General features: G+C 36.3%; 1 protein-coding gene across 1 annotated transcript in view; it reads left to right on the top strand.

The window, feature by feature from the left end:
• LOC149837748 (Cobalamin biosynthesis CobW-like protein) overlaps positions 1–26,191 on the top strand; it is a 37,870-nt gene extending 11,679 nt beyond the window's left edge. Inside the window, exons 4-9 of the mRNA XM_090007490.1 lie at positions 16,772–16,861; positions 17,131–17,316; positions 24,272–24,391; positions 25,306–25,416; positions 25,628–25,709; positions 25,801–26,191. Of these exons, the coding sequence (XP_089863616.1) occupies positions 16,772–16,861; positions 17,131–17,316; positions 24,272–24,391; positions 25,306–25,416; positions 25,628–25,709; positions 25,801–25,865 (654 nt within the window). The 3' untranslated portion in view covers positions 25,866–26,191. The remainder of the gene's footprint in view (positions 1–16,771; positions 16,862–17,130; positions 17,317–24,271; positions 24,392–25,305; positions 25,417–25,627; positions 25,710–25,800) is intronic.
• Positions 26,192–26,394: the final 203 nt, after the last annotated feature.

The raw sequence follows: 26,394 nt of genomic DNA on the forward strand, positions 1-26,394 counted from the left end.
GAATCAAAAGGCCAAGGCAATCAAAATGCACCCGTATTTATGGCACAACTAATGAAAATTCTTCAACCTCTTCTCAAAGGAGCATCTTCCTCAACCGGAGCAACTATTTCATCCTTTTCTGATCCTGGTAATTCTCCTTGGCTTCTTGACTCTGGTGCTTCTTTTCATATGACCATTTTCATATGACCCCAAATAGTAAAGTTTGTCCAAATGTCATAAAAAGTCAAGCGTGTCAAATATTTTCACAGTCGATGGTACATCTCTTGAAATAAAATGAATAGAAAATTTCAAAAATTTTCAAAACTCTAAAAAATTCTTTATCCCAAAAGTTAGATATATTCCCAAATTAAATTTAAACCTTTTGTCTGTCTCTTAAATATCTGATTATGGGTCTAACATTTCCTTCTCTTCTCATGGTTGTTGGGTACACGATCGTCAGTCAGAGAAGCTGATTAGGAAAGACCATAAAGGACTCTACTATATGGATTTTTTGAAATTACACAAGAATGTTTTTTGTTATAATGTTCAGAAATTAGATTTGGATCTATGGCATAAAAGAATTGGTCATCCTCATATATTCAAAATCCAACACTTTCCAAGTTTAGAAAAATTTTGTAATTCTTAAAATTTTGCTTTTAAAGATTGTATTCTTGGTAAAATAAAGAGATTACCATTTCATGATAGAAATTTTGTTTCATCTAGGCCACTTGAGTTAATACATTCAGATGTTTGGGATCCCGCATCAGTCATATCAAAAGGCGGATACACATATTATGTAATTTTTGTTGACGATTTCTATAGGCATACTTGGATCTACTTCTTTAAACATAAATCACAGGTCTTTTTGCATTTTTAAACATTTCACAAAATGGATAAAAATAAATTTCAAAATGATATTTCCATTTTTCGCACTGACTCAAGGGAAAAATTTTTGTCAAAAGAATTTAAAGATTATCTCAATTTACATGGCATCACATATCAAAGATCTTGTCCTGACACATCACAACAAAATGGTTTGGTCGAACGAACATGCACATTATTGAAACTACTTGGACCTTATTGATAGCAAACCAAATACCAAAAGAATTTTAGGCTAAAGCAGCCTTAACTGCTACCTATCTCATTAACCGAATGTCATCTTCTTCTTTGAAAAATATAATCCCAATTGAAAATCTTGTTAAATTATCTTCTGATTACTCTAAATTAAGAGTTTTTGGATGCAATTGTTTTGTCTTTACTAATAAGAATGATAATCTCTCTCCCCGTGCCATTCCTTGTGCTTTCTTAGGTTATGCAGATAAACAAAAAAGCTATAGGTGTTTTGGTATTAAAAATGAAAAATTGTATGTATCAAGAAATGTATCATTCTTGGAAAAAAAGTTTTTTTGATTTTGAAAAGGCCAAGGAAGTAACTCATTATTCACTTTCTAATAGATTTGACTTCGAAGTCTGATAGTTGTGACTATGAATGTGACCTTGATGATGGCCGCACACCCCGAGTTGTGAATGCTGTTCAGGGTGAGGAAGGGGATCAACCTGCAGAGGCGCCAACAATTGACACAATGCAGATGATGAATGCAGTAAAGGTCATAACTAGTGTGGAACCGACAGTATGCAAAGAATTGATGTATTTGGAACTTTTGCTCAACGGAAGACTTACCAAGGCATTGGTAGACACGGGTGCCACGCACAACTTCATCTCGCGTGAAGAAGCAAAACGGTTGGGATTACAGTGAGAGCAAAAAGAGAGCCGCATACATAATGTAATTAATGAATAGCAAACTCATAGGGATACATTTTTTACAATACTCCAGACGTAGGGAATCCAATCTTCCATGTGCACCGGAAAATATTCAGAAGTACAAAACAGGTCATCTAGAGTCTCTAAACCTCTCAGTAAATTTGTGTCCTACAAATCTTTTTCTCTCACATATAAGGCATTCATTGCATTAATACACTCATATATAGAACCTTCATTCTATACTCAAGCCAAAGAACATATTGAATGAGTAGAAGCCATAAGGGTAGATTTGGAAGCCTTAGAAAAAGCTAATACTTGGACTATTCAAGATATTCTACAAGGAAAGAAACCTATAGGTTGCAGGTGAGTTTATAAGATTAAAACCAAGAGTGATGAAACTCTTGAAATATATAAGGCCAAATTAGTGGCCAAGGGGTATTTTCAAGAGTATGACATAGATTACGAAGAAACTTTTACTCCAGTTGCCAGGATGACCACAGTTAGGACCTTAATAGTCTTAACCTCTGTTAGACAATGACCTATATTTCAAATGGATGTCAAAAATGTTTTTTTTCAATTGAAACCTAGTTGAAAAAGTATATATGGAGGCACCACCTGGTATAAGTATTTCTAAGGGTAAAACTATTTGTTTAGAAAAAGCTTTTTATGGTCTTAAATAGGCACCAAAAGCCTGATATGACAGGTTTAGTCATGTTATGATCGATATTGGATTCAGAACTTGCTTGACTAACACTGCTTTGTTTGTTAAGATTTTTGATGCAAGAATTCTTCTTCTTCTTCTTTATGTGGATGGCATGATCATCATTGGAGGAGACAATCAGGGAGTTAAAAACATTAAAAAGCTTCTTAAAAATCATTTTGAAATGATTGATTTAGGTTTATTAAGATATTTTTTAGGAATTGAAGTTTCTTATTCCCCTCAAGGTTATTTATTATCTCAATCTAAGTTTGCTTTTGATATTGTTTCTAAGTTCGGAATCACAAATTATAAGAAAGTGGATACTCCAAAAGTTGTCAACACCAAAATACGAATTGATGAAGGAAAACCTCTTGAAGATTCCACTCCTTACAGACAACTTATTGGAGCACTTTTGTATCTCTCCATTACTAGACCTGATATAGCACACACTGTACACACAACTAGGCAATTTTAGCACACTTCCACTTCTATTCACATGGAAGTAGTTTTGCGTATTATTAGATACAATAAGTCTTCCCTTTCACGAGGCCTCTTCTTGTCTGCTTCATTTCTATTAGATTTAATTGCTTATACTAGTGCTGACTGGGGAGGTGATCCAAATAACAGGTACTCAACTACTGATTTTTGTGTTTTCTTAGGTGAATCCTTGATTTCGTGCCGGTGCAGAAGTAACAAAAAGTTTCTCTTTCGTCAACTGAAGCTGAATACCGAGCTATGGCCACTGTAATGAAACGATAGTGCACTATTACAATGCCAATGAAAGGCTATACAAGTGCAAAAATATAAAATGATCACTAATGGACCAACAACAATCTCACAAAGGAGATGACAAATATCACTTTCACAATAGAACAAAGGCATAAAGCCTAAAATAATAAAAAAAGATTTTATATTATCAAAATGCTTATCAAAAGCATGCATTACAAGAGAGAGTGACGCTCTATTTATAGAGCCTCAGTGCCTCACTTATGCTCAAAAGGGGGCAGTCCAACAGTCGTTGGACTGACAACCCCCCAACGGCTATACATATTTATGAAAAAGTAAAAGAAAACAAAAAAAAAAATTACATTTCAATCCCTAATGGAGTGTGCTAAAATACTATACACAAAATGACCATAATGCCCCTGATATACGTATATCAGTGTTTACATACTATTTTAACACTCCCCCTCAAATTTACGGTGAGATCACCGAAACTTGCTAAGAAGATACAAGAATCTTGGTAGAAGAAGAGCTTTGGTGAAAAAATCTGCAATCTAAAACTCAGACTGAACATGAGGCAGAGTAATTGTTTCCTTCAAATATTCTTCACGGACGTAGTGACAATCCATCTCAATATGTTTTGTTCGCTCATGAAAGGTGTGATTGCTGACAATCTATATGACACTTTTGTTGTCGCAACATAGTTTTGAAGGTTTTAAAATATCAACTCTCATATCTAAAAGTAATGCTCGCATCTACACAACTTCGGTGGTTGTTGTAGCCATTGCCCTATACTCAGCTTCAATAGAGGATAAAGACACTTTTTGTTGTTTCTTGCATCGCCAAGAGATAAGGGAATCACCTAAAAAGACACAAAAACCAATAGTTGAGTGACGATTATTGGGATCTCCTCCCTAGTCAGAATCAATATAAGCAATAAGATTTAAAGGTGAGGAAGATGATAAGAATAGCCATTCAGAAATAGTTTTCTGGATGTATCAAACTATTCTCAACATTGCACTCATGTGAACTGATGTGGGCGCATGTTGAAACTGACTTGCATTGTGTACAACATGCGCAATGTCGGGTCTAGAAATAGAAATGTACATTAGTGATCCGATAAGTTGCCTATAATGAGTTGGATCATCTAATAGTACTCTGTCTTCAACTTTCATTTTTGCATTTATCATCTCAGGTGTATCCGCACACTTTGTGTCAGTGATTCCCGAACGTGCAACAATATCTGGTGCAAACTTGATTTGAGATAAATGTATCCTCTTGGCAAGTAAGTACTTCAATTCCTAGGAAATATCTCAAAAAAATAAGGTCAGTCATATCAAAAGATTTTTTAAGCATAATTTTAATTTCTTCAATTTTCTTTCGATCATTTCCAGTGATGATCATATCATCAACATACAAAAGAATAATAATAAGTGAGGTACCTATAAATCTTACAAACAGAGCAGTGTCAGTGTAATAGGATTTAAAACAAAAGTTTAATACGGTATTACTGAACCGATCATATCATGCTTTAGGAGCTTGCTTAAGCCCATATAAAGCCTTTTGAAGTCGAAGAACCATACCCCTTTCAATAGTCAAACCAGTAGGAGGATCCATGTATACTTCATTTAAATTTTCATTTAGGAACGCATTTTTAACATCTAATTGATATATGGGTCATTTTTTAATAGATGCTACTGCAACTAGAGTCCTAACTGTGGTCATACGACCTACTGGGGCAAATGTCTCCTCATAATCTATTCCATATTTCTGAGAGTATCCTTTTGCAACTAATCGTTCTTTATATATTTCTAGGGACTCATCATTTTTTGTTTTGATTTTAAAGACCCATCTACACCCTATAGTCTTCTTTCCCTTGGGAAGAGGTCGAATTGTCTAGGTATGGGCTTTATGCAATGCATCTAATTCTATTTTCATGACTTCAACCCACTCTTTTATGTTTTTAGCTTCATTGTAGTTAGATGGTGTGAAAATGTCTATGAAGAGACAATACGCATAGAAGCACAAATACTTTACACGAAGGCACTCTCACAACACTTGAACAAAAATACGCAAAAAGCGTAAAAGTAGCAAACATGCACTAAGGCATGTATTTTATAGAAAAGGGCAAATGCTTGAGACTCTCAAGCTTATCACATAACAAGGGGGAACACCCCTATTTATATAAAAGCAAAGAGGTAAAAAGGGGGGCTCCTAAAGGAGTCGTTGGAGAGCCCCCAACGACTCTATTGGGGGACCCCAATGCACCTTTTTGAAAAAGGAAAAAAAAAAATAAAAATAAGAAAAAAAGAAATACAAAAAAAATAAAGAAAGAAAAATACAACATATTCCAAATGGAATATGCGCACAATAGGAATTTACAAGAATACCCTTTTCGGGTAAAAAAATAAACTATGTATATAAATACATATACTTATATACATAGAGATACGTATACATATAATATATATATGTATACGTATCTCATATGTATATAAGTATATATATTTATACTTACAACAATGGTTTTTGGAGATACATTTTAACACCCCCCTCAAACTTACAGTGTAATAACCACAAGTTTGTCAAGAAGGAAATGAAATCTGGGCGAACATAGAGCTTTTGTGAAGAAGTCTGCAAGTTGATACTCTGACGTCACGTATGGTAGATCAATGACCTTCAAGTATTCTTCTCTGACATAATGACAGTCCATCTCTATATGCTTTGTTCGCTCGTGAAAGGTGTGGTTCTTGGCAATATAAATTGCACTTTTATTGTCACAGCATAGCTTTGTTGGTTCTCTGATAAGCACTCCCATATCTTCCAAAAGGCATCGAATCCATACAATTTCCATGGTGGTAGATGCCATGACTCTATATTCGGCTTCAGTGGATGACAATGAGACCTTCTGTTGCTTTTTATATCGCCATGAGATCAAAGACTCACCTAAGAAAACACAAAAGCCAGTGGTGGAGTGACGGTTACTAGGGTCACCTCTCCAATCTGAGTCAGTATAAGCAAGTAATTTTAATTCAGAAGAAGAAGATAGAAATACTCCCTTGTTCACTGTGCCCTTCAAGTATCTGATGATACGAAGAACAACTCATATGAACGGTTGTGGGAGCGTGCTGAAACTGACTGGCGATGTGGATAGCATGTGACAAATCGGGTCGAGTAATGCTAAGGTACATCAAAGAGCCTACCAACTGCCTGTAAGGAGTGGGATCGGTTAGAGGAACACCGTCATCAATCTTCATTTTTTATCCCACGACTTCAGGAGTTTCGCCAACTTTGTCATCAGAAATCCATGACCTGTCAAGAATCTCACAAGCAAGTTTAGATTGAGACAAGAAATAACCTCGTTGAGAATAGACAACCTCAATTCCAAGAAAATATGTCAGAAAACCAAAGTCTGACATATCAAATTTTAAAGTCAAGACAGACTTAATACCCTTGACTCCTTGAACATCATCACCTGTAATTAGCATGTCATCAACGTAGAGTAATAGTATCACAATCTCTGCATTAGATTTTCTAGTAAATAAAGCAGTATCAGTATAACATGAGGAAAAACCATTTTCCAGCATTACACTGGTAAACCTATCATACCAGGCTTTGGGGGCCTGTTTCAAACCATAGAGGGCCTTCCGAAGACGAATAACTTTATCTTTAGGAATCTTCATGCCTGGTGGGGCATCCATATACATTTCTTCGTTAAGATCACCATTTAGAAAAACATTTTCTACATCCATTTGAAAAATGTTTCAATTTTTAATAGATGCAATAGTAATAAGACATCTAACTGTAACCATTCGGGCTACAGGAGCAAAAGTTTTTTCATAATCAATTCCATACTCTTGCTCATATCCTTTTACAACTAATCGAGCTTTATACCTTTCCAGAGATCCGTCACTCTTAGTTTTAACCTTAAAAACCCATCGACAACCTATAGTTTTCTTTCCTATGCGTAGAGTTTGGAAATCCCATGTTTCAGCCTTCTTAAGAGCATTAAGTTCATTTTGCATAGCTTCTTGCCATTCTATACATTTTTTAGCTTCTTCAAAATTTCTTGGTTCAAAATAAGAGTGAATGACACTAAGACAAGCCCTATATCGGGGTGAAAAAGAATCAAAAGAGACAAAACGAGTTGGAGGTCTCCTATTCCTTTCAGATCTTCTGTGATCGAGAGTAGGGATAAGCTCACTATATTGGTCAATAGCACTTCTAAAGGTGTCTGGGTTTCTACGAGAGTAAGTTATTTGATCACTTGAAATTCTACTTGTTCATTGTGAGAGTTGGGTTCACCAACATCACCATTATTTTCCTCATCATGGTTTGATGAGATATCATCATCACTAGATATATCATCATTATTAGACAATACGTCAAATAGGAAGGAGTAATCAAAATTTTCTTGTTGAGAAACATTTTTTTGAAAGCCACTTTTATTTTCTAGAAATGTTACATTTCTAGAGACATATAACTTATCATCTCGAAGGTCATAACAACGAAACCCTTTTTGAGTTTCGGAATATCCAAGAAAGGCATAAGGAATAGCCTTGGGAGCGAGCTTGTCATTCTTATCTGTAAGTATAAAACACTTACACCCTAAGACTTGTAACCTATTATAATCAGGTTCAAGCTTATGTAATACCTCAAAAGGAGATATTTTCCCTAATATCTTAGATGGTAAGCGATTTATTAGATAAACCGAAGCAAGAGCTGCTTCAGCCCAAAAGTTTTTAGGAATGTTTTGGGATATAAGGAGGGTCCTAGTGGTCTCAATGATGTGCCTATGTTTTCTTTCGGCCAACCCATTCTGTTGAGGAGTTTTAGGACAAGACTTTTGGTGAACAATTTCGTGATCCTCAAGGTACACCTTAAATTGATTGGAGAGATATTCTCCTCCAGAATCACTTCTAAATATCTTTATGTTACTGTTGAATTGATTCTTGATCATTGAATGAAAAGTTTTGAAACACGAAAAAACTTCATGTTTGAACTTAAGAAAATATATCCACGAATATCTGGAAAAATCATCCACAAAAATTACATAATAAAAAAAGTCTCCTTTTGAAGCAACAGGCGCGGGTCCCCAAACATCTGAATGAACTATTTCGAAAGTTTTAGAAGAGAACATAGTTCTTTGCTCAAAAGGTAAACTTCACATTTTTCCGAGAATACAGTCATTACAAGAAATTGAGGTTTTACATAGGTCTTTTGTAAAATGTAAATAAGATAACTTGGTGATATTAGGATGACCAAGCCTTTTGTGCCACACATTTATATCTTTGTCTCGGGTAGCATTACAAAAAAATTTTGGAACTTGAAGAGATTCCATATAATATAAGTCTCACTTTCAAAAGCCTTTCCCAATCAATTTCCCGGACCGACGATCCTGTATTAAACATTTATCACAAGAGAATTTAATATCGCAACCATGGTCCGAGAGTTGAGAATCAGAGAGAAGGTTTAAGTTTAGTTTATGTATAAATCTAATTTTTGGAATAAAAAAATCTTGAGTTTCAAAATTACCTATTTCTTTAATTTCAAGAGAGGTTTCATCCGCAGTGGAAACAAAAGATGGAGAAACATTTTTTGAGTAATTGGAAAGCGAAAAAATGTTTGGGGACATATGAAAAGATGCACCGGAGTCCAAAAGCCAAGAGACTTTACCTAGAGAGGAAGAAGTGGATACGACAGCACCGGAGGTAGCTCCCTTGATGAGAGGTTGAAGGGCTTCCACTATTTGATTTATAGAGAGTGACTCACTTGAAGATGCCTCCTCCTCTGGTATATCGGTGGTAGCCATTGCGAGAAGCTTCTTCCATTTGGGACATATGGGTTTGATATGCCTCGGTTCTTTACAGAAATGACAAATAATCTTGCTATAGTCCCTTTTTCCTCTTTGTCCACCATTTTCACCTTGATTTTGTGGTTTAAAATGAGGAGGACGATAGGTCTTTACATTGTTTCCGGGTCTTGATACGACATTGACCTCATTGTTTTCTTCATAATTACAAGGAACCGCAAGAACATTTGATCCTTGTTTACATAAACTCATACGAGTCTCCTCACCACTTAATTTGGTGAGAACATCTTCAAGAGAGGGAGGAGTAAACGAGGATAAAATAGATGACCTTATTTGCTCAAATTCGGGCCTTAACCCATTCAAAAAATTGAACCGATCTTCTTCAAGTTGCTTGTGACGGAGTTCAATTGCCTCTCCACTCCATTTTGGTTTAAGCATGACAAGCTCGTCCCAAATGGAGGAAAAATCGGCAAAATATTCCCTAATAGTCATTTCACCTTGAGTAAGAGAGAGGGCCTTCTTTTGAAGGTAATACTTATGAGAAAGATCCCTTGATGTATACATTTTCTCAAGATAATGCCAAGCTTCTGATGCCTTTTTTAACTTAATAATGTTGGCATTAATCTTAGTTTCAACGGATGAAAAGAACCAAGAAAGAATCTTGAAATTCTTCATTTCCCATTCATCGTGCTTCTTAGAATACTCTTCAAGAACTTTGATCCTTTTTTCTCCCTCAAGAATCTTGATTTCACTTCCGTTTACCACGGTTATTTTGGATTTCGATTCCGGAATTGTGCCTTGCACATAACCCCATAGCCCATTTCCTTTTATGTGAGCTTCCATGTTCCCGACCCAAACATGATAGTTGGACCCATTTAATTTGAAGCCAAGAGCAAAATGAGACTCTTTTTCGCCCATTAAGGAGTAAAGGGAAGAGAGAAAAACACGTACCAACACAATATTTCAAAATCTAGCTTGCACAAGATTCTTCTAAAATATTTGAGAAGCAAGATCCACCACTTCAACCTCCAAAGATCCGAAGGCACGCTTTTCGAGGCACTCGAAAAAAGGAGAATCCCATGATCCTCTATCACCAACCTTGCTCTGATACCATCTGAAAATGTCTATGAAGAGACAATACGCATACAAGCACAAATACTTTGCACGAAGGCACTCTCACAACACTTGAACAAAAATACGCAAAAAACGTAAAAGTAACAAACATACACTAAGACATGTATTTTATAGAAAGGGCAAATGCTTGAGACTCTCAAGCTTATCACATAACAAGGGGGAACACCCCTATTTATACAAAAGCAAAGAGGTGCAAAGGGGGGCTCCCAAAGGAGTCGTTGGGGAGCCCCCAACAATCACATTTGTGACCGTTGCCCCCCCCCCCCCAACGACTCTATTGGGGGACCCCCAATGCACCTTTTTGAAAAAGGAAAAAAAATAAAAATAAGAAAAAAAGAAATACAAAAAAAATAAATAAAGAAAAATACAACATATTCCAAATGGAATATGCGCAAGATAGGAATTTACAAGAATACCCTTTTTGGGGAAAAAATAAACTATGTATATAAATACATATACTTATATATATAGAGATACGTATACATATAATATATATATGTATACGTATCTCATATGTATATAAGTATATATATTTATACTTACAACAATGGTTTTCGGAGATACATTTTAACGGATGGTTCATGGTATGAATGAGATAGCTAGAAGGCAAGCCCTATAGTTTGGAGAGAAAGATTAATATGACACAAATCTAGTTGGAGGCCTATGGATTTGTTCAGATCTTCTAACACTATTTTCCTTAATATTTGTTGATTGATTATATCTTTCAAAGGCATATAGATGCTCCTCTTTATCTCGTCTAGAATATTGTAAGAGATTTTAGGATGGTTCTCTTTCTTCACTAGAGTCATTAATAGATTCAAAATTTTCAGTGTCATTAACAATTTTATTATTTGATTTAGGTAATAAATCAAATAAAATGACATATTCTGTTTCCTCCTTGGATTTTTCAAAATCAAATCCATTTTCTTTTTCAAGAAAAGTAACATTTCTAGAAACATAAAGTTTGTCATTTGTTTGATCATAGCATCGATAGCCTTTTTGATTTTTGGCATATCCAAGAAAGACACATTTTATGGCTTTGGTGAGTTTGTTATATTTTTCAAGAAGCACAAAACACTTACATCCAAATACCCTTATTCTTTTCAAATCAGGAGAAATTTTAAAAAGTCTTTCAATTGGAGATTTGTCTTCCAAAACTTGAAAAGACATTTTATTTATTAAGTATACTGCGGTGAGTGCAGTTTTGGCCCAAAATTGTTTTGAAATATCTTTTGAAATAGCAAAAAATCTAAAAAAATCATAACACATGAAACAAACCATACAACTAATAACTGAAAATTTAAATAAAAGACTACATAATTAAAACACAATTAAAGCCTTAACAATATTGAATTCACATCCAAGTCATACTAAAATGTAATAAGTCATAATTAAACTATTGAGAGTTTATAATAACTAAAATCATCACATGTAACCAATGTCTTATATGCTAATCTTCATCTCTAAAGTCTAAACTATAAAGATCCTATTTTTTATAGGCCAAGAATTAGGATAGAAAATCCTCATTTTTGCATCCAACTGCTGCGCCACCACGTCTTCATATTCACATTTTATTTTGGTAAGTGGGTCATCTAAGTCACAGGGACTCGGCAAAGCAGGTGCCGCACCCGCGTCGACGCGACGCAACGCAACGCAGGTGCGCGTGCGGCACCCTGTGCGGTCAACGAACCTAGGGTTGTTTTTGTCTAAATTTTTAACGTAATTTTTTTTTCTAATGCTTGATCAAACGGGTTGCGAAAGAGGATCAGGGCAATTTTTTTTTTGCCCTAATCCTCTCCTCTCCCGCGTAGCTCCGCTCTCTCGCTTGCCTCCTCTCCTCTCGATGTCTTGCAGGGGAGCCCGACGCTACCTCCGCCTCTCCCTTGTTGCAGGTACCCTCTCGCTCTCTCTCGCTCTCTTGTTGGGTCGGCAGGGGAGGGGCTGAGCCTCCCTCCCTGCTCCCTCTCGTTCTCTTGTTGGGTCGGCAGGGGAGGGGTCGAGCCCCCCTCCCTGCTTCCCCTCATTCTCTTGTTGGGTCGGCAGGGGAGGGGCCGAGCCCCCCCCTGCTCCCTCTCGCTCTCTTATTGGGTCGACAGGGGAGGGGCCGAGCCCCCCTGCTCCCTCTCGCTCTCTTGTTGGGTCGACAGGGGAGGGGTCGAGCCCCCCTTCTCCCTCTCGCTCTCTTATTGGGTCGGCAGGGGAGGGGCAGAGCCCCTCCTTGTTTTCGGCAGGGGAGTGGCCGAGCCCCCCACCCTGCTTCCTTTGATTTCAGGGGAGGGGTCGAGCCCCTCCCTGTTTTCGGCAATGGAGGGGTCGAGCCCCCCACTCTGCTCTCTCTGATTTCAGGGGAGGGGTCGAGCCCCTCCCTGTTTTCGGTAGGGGAGGGCCCTATTCCCTCCCTGTTTTCGGCAGGGGTGGGGCCAAGCCCCCCACCCTGCTCCCTTTGATTTCAAGGGAGGGGCCGAGCCCCCCACCTTGCTCCCTCTGATTTCAGGGGAGGGGTCAAGCCCCTCCCAAGAAAAAAATTCTTCTGGGGGGTGCTGCCCCCCCGCTTAAGGGCGCCCCCCCTGGACCCCCGCCCGCTGAACGCGCAATGGGATCCGCGTCGGTGGGTGGAGCCCCTAAATCTCCAAGGGAAAAAACTCTGAATCAGGCTCCACAACTCATCATTGGACTCGATATTATAAATCTTGATTGTCTGCATAATTGATTTTAATATAATTTTTTTTGTGTTTTCAGGACAAAAATAACGGATAAAGGGAAAGGACTTGCGTCATATTCATCCCCATATGTGAGTTTTGCAGCTAGTTTTGTTGATAGTTGTAGTGGGAGTGATGATATAGGGCCACTATGGGTACATGTAGATAAACTTGCAAAAACTGGAGGAGGTGGTGAAAACAAGTGATTTTGATGCAAGCTCTGTGAAAGAGATTTTATTGGGTCTTACACAAGAGTGAAGACTCATTTGTTGAAGATATCAGGACATGACATTTTAGGATGCAGAAAAGTTGATGAGGCAATTCAAAGACAATACAAGAAGAATATGAGAAGAGAAAGACAATGAGTGATTCTTGTGCAATTAGTGTGCCATTTGGAAGCCACCAAGAAAATGCTGAAAAAAAATAAAAGTCAATGTAGGAGGTAGATGAACGATACAAGCATCATTCAATATATATGGAAGAGAGGATATGGATAAAAAAATAGGGAGATATTTTTATTCTAGTTCACTCCCATTTAATGCGGCTAGAAATCCTTATTGGAAGGATTTAGTAACATCTTTAGCAAATTGTAATTTGACTGGCTATGTGCCTCAAAACTCAGAAAAAATACGAACCACACTTCTTGCAGAAGAGAGGGCAAATGTAGAGAGGTTGCTGGCGATTAAAAAATATTCATGAGAGCAAAATAGAGTTTCTATTGTTTCTGATGGATGAACAAATATTCAAAGGCGTCCACTGATCAATTTCATTGCTTGTTCTTTTAGTGGCCTAATATTTTTGAAAGCAGTTGATGCATCTGGAGAATATAAAAATGCAGAGTATTTGAAGGGGTTGTTTATATAAGTCATAAAAGAAGTGGGTGATCAGAAAGTGGTACAAATCATTACAAACAACGCTCCAGTTTGTAAAAGTTCAACGTTGAGTTTGGAGAGTGAGTACCCTCATATTTTTTGGACTCCCTGTGTAGCATACAACTTAAATCTGACCCTAAAGAGCATATGCAACCCCAAAGAAGAAGAAAATTTACAAGCATATGCTTTATGTTCATGGATTGAAGATTTAGAAAGAAATGTCAAAAGCATTAGGAATTTTGTTGTTAACAACTATCGTGCTAATGCTATATTTAATAGGCATTCTGACCTGAAATTGTTGAAGGTCGCTGAAACACGTTTTGTGTCCATCATTGTGATGGTGAAGATGATTAAAAAAGTGAAGAATGCTTTGGTTAACATGGTGACTGATGAAAATTGGACATTCTATCGTGCTGATGATGATATAAGGCTCAAGAAATTAAGAAATTCATTCTTGATGATAAGTTTTGAGACAAAGTGATATACTTCCTTCAATTTACGCAACCTATTTGAGAAATGTTAAGAGAAGTTGATAAGGATGAGCCCATGCTTCACAGAGTTTATGAAATATGGGATAATCTGATTGAAAAAATACAAGCTATAGTTTTCAAGTATGAAGAAAAAAATCCTGCATTGGATGATTCAGAATTTTTTAACCATATTCATTCAATTTTAGTCAGAAGATGAGATAAGAGCAACACTCCTTTGCATTGCATAACACATTCTCTTAATCTGAAATATTATGCAAATAAGTGGCGGGCAGGTGGTATTGGTCGTGTCCCTCCAAATTTAGACCCAGAGCTATCAAGACATAGAAATATGTGTATGACAAGACTTTTTCCAGAAGCATATCTTCTACATCAAGTCACACAAGAGTTTGAAAATTTTTCATCTTCGAGATTATATGGACCGACATTATTCGCGAGAGAGGAGGATAATATAGATCATATCACATGGTGGTCAACATTTGGATCAGAAACACCTCTTCTCTAATGTCTTGCATTAAGATTGCTATCGCAGCCTGCTAGTTCATCTTGTTGTGAAAGAAATTGGAGCACATATTCTCAAATCCACAACATGAAGAGAAACAAACTCACCAGCAAGCGTGCAGAGGATTTAGTATATGTTCATTCAAATCTTCGATTAGTTTCGCGAACCAATGATGAATACATGTACTAATTTGCTCTCTTAGTTATTTGATTATTTCTTAGTTTTTCATTTAAATATACTTGTATTGTATTTTACATTTTCAAATTGGGTTATTAACGCAGACAAGGAACATCCAAATTTTGGGATGTAAACCTAGAAGACTGTGACTTTGAGGGGGAGCATGATTTCAATATGACAAACAATGATTTAGCTGAGCCCAGTATTCCTTCTAATGATGCATTTGATGATGAAGAAGAAAATTATTAAGATCCATTACTTCATCGTCATATACATTGTAGGATATACTTTTGGTATGTAATTTAGTTCTTTTTTGCTTTACTTATTTGATTGATATTTAGGTTGATTTATGTAATTGCTTTACTTATTTGATTGATATTTAGGTTGATATATTGCATGCATGATGAATGATATTATGACAATGTTAATTGTTAAATTATGAAATGTTAACTGTTAAAACTTCAATATATATATATATACATATTTATATATATATATATATATATATATTTACATTTTTGCCCTGCCGTACCCAAGGTTTTTGAAAGTGCCGCACCCCCGCACCCGCACCATGTGACATAGTGGGTCATCAACATCATCTTCAAAATCTGGAACAATGGTTCGAAGTCCTTTGTATTTTTGCAACCTTCTTCTTTCAATTGATTCTAGTTCAAAAATAACATCAACATAAAAAGTAACAATAATAAATGGAGAATCACATGGACATACTTTTTGATGAAGACTTGCAATATGTTGCTTGAATCTATGAAACCCACCTCTAATAATAGCACCACAAAACAAACATCTCAATGATGACTCTGGTCGTGGGATATCATCCATGCTTCTGCAGTATCGCCATGTAGGATCATCTCTATAATATGAATGTGAAGACATCGAAAGATCTAAAATAAAACATACCAATTAATCACCAAATAAAAATAGGCATACATACAAATATTCAACAACAAGTTTACACACAAAAAACTTAAGTCTTAACAGTACAAATGTCGACAACCGCAACATTCACCTGCTCGACTAAATGTTGAGGAGTCATAGTTGTACGAATATCGTGTTGCGCCCTAGGAGTAGTCCTAAGAGGGAAAAAGCTCCTAATAGAGCCTCTAGCTACCTCCTCTTGAAGAACTCTCTCCTCCTCTGCTTTTTGTGCCTGCGACGACACTATTACTAGCACCAACCACACTTTTTCCCAAGAAAACTCAATAAGAAGCAAAAAATAAAGATTTTTTACCTTAGATCACTTGAGTGAAAAAGGGTGGAAATACACTCTTACTTGAGAAAATCGCAAAAGCCCTTTCCCTTGCACAGTGATCAGCTCCCAATTCGCTCTCACGGCTACTAGGGTACGTGGGTTTCCCTCTAATGGCCTCCACACAAATGAGGGAGTCGTCCCTCGAGAGGTCTTTAAAACCCCACATTGTAAAATTATGATTCAAACCCGTTTTAAGTGTGTCGAGCCCATATTATACGCTACAGATCGTATTGTACTGCATTGTATGATACGGGCTTGTATCCTACGATACATACAATACAGATACGATATCGTATCGTTTTCCTTCATAGTAATGATACATATCATACCATATCATACGATAACCTTGACCCCACGTGGATGTAGGCCTGTTTACAGTCATGGATCTTTGTGAACAATTATTTGTCAACTTTGTGAATGGTATAGAAATGTGATATGTTTGTATTTTCTTTTTTCAATGTTTGATTGTTGTGAGAGGTAAGAATTATTGTATCAAAGATCTCAACGGATCTAGGCAAACATTCAAAGCCTGATTTTGTTGATGGATGCTTATGTAAATTTGTCCTATTCATTGCTTGACATTAGGTCCCCTTTACTGTTTTGTGCTTGTTATTTCAAGGTATTATTTGTTGATTGGTCTAGTTATTGGATAGGTTGTTGATGCAAGAAACCTCCGGCTGCAACTTGATGAGCATCATAAATCAGGGTCTTTCCCTGAAGCATTTCTTCAAATTGCATTTGCGGTATGGCCATATTTTCTCCTGTTTCTCAATTTTGATCTTTTAGAAACTTAGTGCACTTCACATTCATATAGTGAAAAGATGAAAAAAGAGAGACTCTTGCCATTCCTTTACTTGGTGGTCAACAGGAGTTATCTGAATTTGAAATGGTGCATGCAGCAAGAAAATTCAACTTTTTGTATTTTCTTTGATTGTTGCTAATTTGTTAATTCTATTCCACAAGGTATTTGAAATAAATTCTCTATGAGCTGAGTTTGGCATGTTCTTTACAGGATACTATAATTCTTAACAAGATTGACCTAGTCTCTCAGGAGAATTGTGGAACTATGAAGTCAGATGCTATTGAGGACTTGGAGAAGGAGATTTATTTTATCAACTCCCTTGCTCATGTGGTACGGGCAGTTCGCTGCCAAGTTGACCTGAATTATATCTTGGACTGCAAGGCTTATGATGCTATGGTTAGTCATATTTCTTTTCTGGGATAATGTGCAAAAGCTGTACAACATCTAATCCTATTGTGTACTTTTTAAAGTATGAGAGTTTGTTTTTGAGAACACAAGTGATTGCTTGAATATTTGAAAAGCCTTGTAGATCTGTAGAACAATATGAACAACTTATGAAAATTACTATCTCTCTTGCAATGAAATCAAGTGGAAAGCAAACCATAATGTGCATACTCACAAGAACAAGTCCTACAAGGGTCAATACAAATGCCAAAAGCAATACAAAAGCACCTAAGTGCATACAATCGCTACAAAGAGCCTAAATGTGCACAAGCACAAGCCCACAAAGGGACAATACACAAGCCAAACACTGGCAAATACATGAGATCATAAGAGGCACGGAAGAGTATACACAAAAGAACAAAAAACATAATTTTGGACAAGAACGTTGATGACAGATTCCATTTTCCTTTAAATAATTTTGAAAGTCATTAGACATAAATTCACCTCCTGAATCGGATCTAAGGATGGACAAGTTACCTAAGAATTGATTTTTTATTAATGTATTAAATTCTTTAAAAAATGAGAAAACTTCAGATTTCTTACTTAGAAAATGGATCCATGTGAATCTATTTAAGTCATCAATAAATAGAACATAATATGAAAAATCTCCTTTGGATATAACAGGAGAAGGACCCCATACATCATAGTGTATTAATTCAAACGGCTTAGTGGAGACAAAATTTCTTTGAGGAAATGGAATAGCTTTAGACTTTTCAAAAATACAATCCTTACAAGACATATGATTGTTTTTACAAGAATTGCTCAAAAAATGAAAGAGTGACATCTTTAGAAAATTAGGGTGGCCAAGTCTCTTTTGCCACATATCAACACTTTTGGCATTTACAAGATTACAAAATGACTTGGTTGGGAGAGACAAAAAATCCATATAGTAAAGATTACCCCTTCTATGACTGCGCCCAATCAGCTTCTCTGACTGGAGATCCTGCACGGTGCAATCTTTGGGTGAGAAAGAGATTTGGCAATCGTGATCGGTAATTTGAGAAACTGAAAGAAGGTTTAGATTTACTTTTAGAACAATTCTTACTTTTGGAATAAAAATTTTTTGATTTAAATCAAGTGTCCCAATACTATCAATTTTTAAAGATGTCCCATCGGCCGTTGATACATACGAAGGTATGGGGTCAAAAAACACATTTGATAAGATATTTTTATGAGATGTCATATGAAAGGAAGCGCCAGAGTCAAGGATCCACATACCTGGGGGTGATGATGAGCAGGCAATCGCAGTATCCGAGGTAGAGGTTGATGAATTTTTGAAAAAGTGTTGGAGAACTTCTGAGATTTGATTGAGAGTATCTTTAATATTGCCTTCATCTTCTTCCCTTTTTGAGACATTTTCTTCGACGACGGCAACCTTAGCTTTAAGCTTGGGGCAAACAGGCTTAATGTGCCCCGGTTCATTACAAAAGTGACATATGATACCTCTTCTATTGTTCTTTCCAAAACGAGGAGGTTTATAAGGTTTAACATTGTTTTCGGGCCTAGAAACGGCCAAGACATCATCATTCTTTAGGGTAATGCCAAGACGAGTTTTGGCTTGGCATATTTTGGCACGAGCATCCTCAATAGGTAGAGCTTTGCTACGATGAAGAAGAGATGCCCAAACTTGCTCAAACTCCAGTCTAAAACCATGGAGGAATTGAAAAAAGTGCTCTTTTTCAACTTGTTCTCTTCTTAATTCAATGTCTTCCAGAGCCACCCATTTAGGTTCAAGGAGGGCAAACTCATCCCAAAGTGGAGTAAGAGCACTAAAATAATCCTGGACACTCATGTCTCCTTGTTTGGTAGATCTAATTTTTTCTTGGCAAAAGAATTTCCTAGCAAGGTCCTTTTGGGTATACATACCCTTAAGAAAGAACCATGCCTCATTGGCTCTTCTAAATTTTGCAATATTGGCATCGCCATCTAAAGCTTTTTCAACTTCCCCTTCCATTTTAGTGAGTTTAAGAGAAGGTTCGAGAGTGGTTCTCATAACAAAGCCCCAAAGTTTCTTACCTCTTAAGTGATTCTCCGTAGCGGAAGCCCACATAAGATAATTGGATCCATTGAGCTTAAAAGGGATCTCTACCTTTGATTCGGACTCCATAGATAACAAAAGAATTCCGTTCTTTAAATAAGTTGAGAGGCACGCTTCCCAAAGGCTTCAATAAGAATGCAAGATCACCAACCTTGCTCTGATACCATGTAATGAAAGACGCGGAAGCACCAACATGCGAATAGAGGAGAAGCAAGGAAGCCAACAACACAAGCACACAATGTGCAAAAGAGAACACAAGCACTATACAAGTGCAAATAACCCACTAAGGGGTGAAAAGCCTATAAAGGCAAAAACAACTTTATTGAGAGGGAGAAAAGGAGAGGCTAAAAGCCATACAAGGAGGAGGGAGGAGCCCTCAATTTATAGAGGAGGGAGGACCCAAGGGACCACATAGAGGGGCTCCCTTCTAGCCGTTGGGAGCCCCAAACGGTCATATTTTATGACCGTTTGGGGGCCCCAACGACTAGAAAGATCCCCCCCCCCCCTACAACAACAACTACGCCTTCATCCCAAAACAATTGGGGTCGGCGATATGAACCAAAAAAGAAAATCATTCTGGGTCATCCACATGAATCCTTCTCCTCCAATCATTTCTATCCAATGCCATGTCCTCGGTGAGGTTCAAAGCATTCATATCCTTTTCTATCATCTCCATCCAAGTCTTCTTAGGCCTACTTCGACCTCTTTTAACTAATATATTTTCCCATTTCTCCATCCTTCTAACTGGAGCATCATTAGGCCTTCGCCGAATATGTCCAAACCACCGTAAATGATTCTCTCTCATCTTATTTTTAATGGATGCAATGCCTACCTTCTTACGTATCTCCTCGTTTCGAATCTTATCTTTTATTGTATTTCCACACATCCATCTAAGCATACGCATCTCAGCTACACTCATTTTTTGAATATGATGTCTCTTGGTAGCCCAACATTCCGTACCATATAGTAAAGCGGGCCTAATTGTCGTTATAAAACTTTCCCTTCAACCGCAATGGCATTCTACGATCGCACAACACTCCAGTTGCACTTTTCTATTTCATCCACCCAACCTTTATCCTATGATTTGCATCTTCATCAATTTCTCCATACTTTTGAATGATAGATTCTAAATATTTGAAACAGTCATCCATCGGTATTTCTTGCTCACCAAGCTTCACTACACTCCCATCACTACTTCGTTGCTTACTAAACCGACATTCCATATATTCTGTCTTACTCTTACTCAACTTAAAACCTCTTGCTTCCAATGTCTGTCTCCATAATTCTAACTTAGCATTAATCCCAACTCTAGACTCATCAATCAAAACAATATCATCAGCAAACAACATACACCATGACACATTTTCTTGAATTGATCTCGTAAGCTCATCCATCACTATAGCAAATAGGAAAGGGCTTAATGCAGATCCTTGATGTAACCCAACCGTTATAGGAAAATTGGTTGTCACCCCTCCACAAGTGTGGACATTGGTTACTACTCCTTCGTACATATCTTTAATTATACTAATGTACTTGAGAGAATACCTTTCTTCATCATTGTCCACCAGAGAACATCCCTAGGTACTCTATCGTATGTCTTCTCCAAATCAATAAAAACCATATGCAAATCTTTGTTCCTCTCTCTATATCTCTCAATAAGTTGTCTAAGAAGATGTATAACTTCCATAGTTAATCTTCCAGGCATAAAACCAAATTGATTCTCCGATATCATGACAACCTTTCTCAATCTATACTCAATCACCCTCTCCCAAAGTTTCATAGTATGACTCATGAGTTTTATACCATTATAGTTTGTGCAATCTTCTTAGAGTTATATCATCAATCAAGAGGGCCCCCCCTATGTGGTCAAAATACAATAAATAAAAAAAGAAAAAGAAAAAGAAAAAGAAAAAGAAAAAGAAAAAGAAAAAGAAAAAGAAAAAGAAAAAAGAAAATAAAGAAAAAAGTAAAAAAAAAAACCTAAAATGAAAAGTACATTGAAATTACCAAAATACCCCTATCGGGTATTTTGGTTAAACAACATATATACTTATAATATATATATATACGAATGTATATATATTTAAGTATATATTTTAACAAAGTAATGAGTAAAAACCGATTGAAAATCTAGTGCAACTATTGCCATAATATTTTTGTTTATGTAATATGAATGTACGAGTCTTGTAGAATATTCTTAATTGCAAGATATTTAATGTTTTTCATTGTTTTTGTGAGATAGTTGATGTTTAATGACGTCTTATGCAGCTCATAGCGACATAAATGCTTCATATATGATTTTATGGTTGTATTTTGTGCAATTAATCATTGTTTCATGTGTTATGATTTTGCTAGAATTTTTGCTAGGTTTTTCTGATTTTTTATCATTTTTTATTTTTATATTTAAAAATTATGATTTTTACGACACGATATGATGTGTATCTTATTTTGGGACCGATCGATACGGGTAACGATACGATACTTACAACCTTGGTTTTATCCATACATCCGATTTGTTTGCATTTTTCCTAATTTAGCTGCTAAGAGTTATATCATTTGTAGTTTATACACACCGTGGAACTTTTTATGTAGAAATGTCACATCTTCTATAATTAATTCTAATGTGTGGGTAATGTGTATCCTTGTTTGATGTCTAGTTCTAAACTTCCAATCAACCTAGAAGGAAGCACCTCAAATCAAGTTGTTACTCACAAGTGAACTTCCACAACAGAAGATCCAAGAAAAAGAACCATTACAAGAAGAAAAGTACTTTGAATAAACTTTATTTTTTTCATACAAGGATGATGATTAAAAAAGCATTAAGGGTTACGATCAACTCTCTTTCTTTGACCTACAATGTATATATTTATACATAAATTTTATCTCATAAAAACTTGAAATTTATAGTTCCCTTCTAAAGAAAAATTCAAAATCTGAAATTCATTCTAAACATTGGACTTGAAATTTGAATGTTGAATATGAAATTTAAAAATATCTGCTAAATTAGTGCCTCAGCATTTGATTTTGAACTTGTCTGATATCTTTTCAGAAAGTTCAGAAATCAAATCACTAAATTTTTTAAAAAATACATAGAAACTGTATTAAAGGCTCCCTTAAATCTCTATCTATTCTCTGGGTGAAAGAAAGACAAAGAAATATTTATTGCATGTGAAGGATAAGTGAGTGTAATTGTGGTCAACCAGAGGTTACCTGCAAAAGAGTAGCTCAGTTGGGATTGGTGGAGAACACTTTTGTAGTGTTGGGAAGGGTTTAGGCTAACAAGAACATGATTAAATTAAGTGAAAACTTGAGAAGAGTTTAGGCTAACAAGAATAAGACTAATTTAAGTGGAAACTCTTATGCTTACATCCATGCATAATTTCTTCCATTTACTTGGAGGCTCACGATACCGGTGAATGATTATTTCAAATATTTGGGATCCATCATTCAAAAGTATGGAGAAATTGATGGAGATGTAAATCATAGGATAAAGGTTGGGTGGATGAAATGGAAAAGTGCTACTGGAGTGCTGTGCGATCGTAGAATGCCATTGCGGTTGAAGGGAAAGTTTTATAGGACGACTATTAGACCCGCTTTACTATATGGTACGGAATGTTGGGCTGCCAAGAGACATCATATTCAAAAAATGAGTGTAGCTGAGATGCGGATGCTTAGATGGATGTGTGGAAATACAATAAAAGATAAGATTCGGAACGAAGAGATACGTAAGAAGGTAGGTGTTGCACCCATTGAAAATAAGATGCGAGAGAATCGTTTACGATGGTTTGGACATATTCGGCGAAGGCCTAATGATGCTCCAGTTAGAAGGTTGGAGAAATGGGAAAATATATTAGTTAAAAGAGGTCGGGGTAGGCTTAGGAAGACTTGGATGGAGATGATAGGAAAGGATATGAATGCTTTGAACCTCACCGAGGACATGGCGTTGGATAGAAATGATTGGAGGAAAAGGATTCATGTGGAAGACCCAAAATGAATTTCTTTTTTGGTTCATATCGCTGACCCCAATTGTTTTGGGATGAAGGCGTAGTTGTTGTTGTTGTTGTTGTACTTGGAGGCTCACACACTCATATATGAATACTTTATGTATAAATAATGGATTTCTTATACCACACATATTGGCAGGTGCTGGTATTTTTACCAGTTGTGAAGAAAGGTATGCTTCCACTTTGTTAACTATGTTTGTGCCACAAGTGTAATGAAAGAGGGGAAAACAATACAATGAAATGCCTCTTATGGGCTTACAAGAGCTTACATCCATACATAAACACATTCACACAACCCACTAAGGGGCAAAAACACAAGTAAAAAATATAAATATTATTGAGAGTGAGGGTGTTTGAGAAAGCATAACCCATCCAAGGGGTAACACCCCTTTATATACACACAAAGGCCCACATAGAGCCATTGGGAGCATCCCAACGACTATAAATACAGCCGTTGGGAGATCCCAAGGACTATATGTGGCTTTTTACTAAAAAGCCCACCACAAAATAGTAAAAAACAAAAACAGAAAAGTAAAGAAAAGGAAAAATACAAAATGACCAATGTGCCCCTAATGGGCACAGCCTATTACACATTTGTGGAAAGGCAAAAATACCCCTAATGGTTATTACCTATTACATCAATAAAAAATAAATAAATAAATAAATATATATAAATATACAACTTAACAACAAGTACTGTGTTCCTTTTCTTGTATTCTTTTGGATGTAATCATGATTGTTTTCATTAGTTCTTGTGATGAGATGTTTTGCATGGCTTTTCAAGATGCTAATTTTGCTACAGAAGACCTACAATCTTGTTCATGACTAATTCTTTTGACAACATTGAAGTATCTTCTTTTCCCAGCATGTGGCCCATCTGGAAGCACTGCTGAAAGAGTTCAGAGAAGAATCCACTGGGAGTTCCCATGATTGTGAAGTGAGAACCTTGTGCATTTGTGAAGAAAGATTAGTTGATCTAGATCAGGTGCGTGGACTCATGCTTCAAGCTGATTCTATAAACTAATAGGTTCATGTTACAAAATAAGATTGCCAGATTAACATTTTTGTCTATTTAGCAGTTGCTATAAATTGTTTCACGTTCCATAGGTTTACCTATTTCCTGCATGATGGAGATGGGTATTGTGTAATATTTTTGTATTCAAATTATTGTTCCATTTTCTCATCTATTCAGGAGGCATTTGTTGTTTATGTAAATTTTATATTTAAATATCACCTGCTACGTGTAATTCATATTAAAGATGTGTAAATATACATATGAAAAGGCCTCTACCCTTATGCATAATTTTATTGCAGTTCATTACTTTTCTTGTAGCCAACAACTGTATTTTACACAGAGCCACTTCAAGCCCCTGTATCTAGTCTTGACATTTATTTAGAGTAATGCAAATCTATGATGGATACCTCTTGGTTAATACTACTAATTCACCATTGTTTTAGCATCTTCCCACCCCTTTCCCGCTAGGGTTTTTTAAGTGCTTTTAAGAGCATACTGCAATTTGTTTTTGTCCACGCGATGCCCTCTATAATGCACACAAGAGAAGTAGAGAGATAGTCAAAGCCCTATTATCCTGATTTTGAGGAAAAACTGATGAAAAGTAGTCGGATTCTTCCTAATACTTAATATTAATTGCATTGTCTCATTCTCTTTCATTTCTTTTTTTTTCCTATCCTTTTCACATTAAGATTGGAAAAAGTTACAAGGAGACTAAATATGAATATTCATGTACTGTTTATAAATATGAAAAGTTTCCTTTGAAAATGTTTATACCATGCAAAGACCAATTTCTGTTCTGGAAATGTATCTAGTATTTTATTAGATAAATTAATACTGTTCAGGATTGTTTATGTATCTGCTGAAATCTTATTACATTGATCAAGGCCCGCTTGTGGATAGAAGATATTCTGTGGGAGAAAAAATATGACATGGATGTTTATCGTTGCAAAGGAATATTGAATGTCCATGGCTCTGAACAGTTGCATACACTGCAGGTAGTTTCTCACCTTTTTCATTACATCTATACCCATGAGTTAGTTTTACAGAAAAGCCAGCTCTGTCTTGATTTCGTCATGGGGTAAACAAAGCTCACCAATCCCTAGCATCAACCAAGCCAATAGCCTATTAGTAGTGCCAACATCATGTACCAGAAATATACTTGGTCAATAGCTGATCCTATATGCTCTACATTAACATGTTCAACAGGCTGTGAGAGATTTGTATGAGATTGTTCCAGCACGAAGATGGGAGCATGGGGAGACCAGATTAAACAAAATAGTGTTCATAGGTATCTTTGGAGCTTGGATGAAGTGCTCTCAGTATGCTTATTGTCATTTCTGTGGTACATGATGCCTGATTGTTTTCCTCTTTCCTTGAAGGCCGAAGATTGGATGAAGGCATTCTCCAGAAATCCTTGAGAAGTTGTGTTCCTCCATTGACATAGAACACTTATTACACATCAAGGTTAGTCATAATAACCATTTCTTGCTCACAGAAGCTGTATATAATCAGGTAATTGCATATTAGTTACTCCTGCGAGCTTCTATATTCATTTGGTTATTTTGAGTTCAGTCCTGATGGATATTCGATCGGCACAATGAGTAAAATTTTTCTGATGCTCTCTCTCTGAGTGTGTACTGGAGTTCATTTGATATTGAGTTTCTTCAGGGGTCTCATATCGAGCACATCTACCATTATTATGTACAACTCTATCTGGAATTGTACTGTGCAATAAACATTTAACTAGTCTAACACCTTTTCTTACTCTCAGTTGAATATTTTCTGTGCTTCTTTTCTGAATGCTGTATCAAGTTAACAAATCGTGGTACAATTTTACCTGAACGACAAGGCAGCTGGAATGAACTGTTATTATAGCTCAACCTTAAACTTGAACACTCTTCTGCTCTTGTTTATTGAAACTAGTTCTGAACACATGGATAGGGAAAGGTTGACATTTTAAAGTAAAATCAATT

This window comes from Nuphar pumila, chromosome 5 (genome assembly GCF_984573655.1).
Source record: "Nuphar pumila chromosome 5, dmNupPumi1.hap1.1, whole genome shotgun sequence".
NCBI classification, from domain to species: Eukaryota; Viridiplantae; Streptophyta; class Magnoliopsida; order Nymphaeales; family Nymphaeaceae; genus Nuphar; species Nuphar pumila.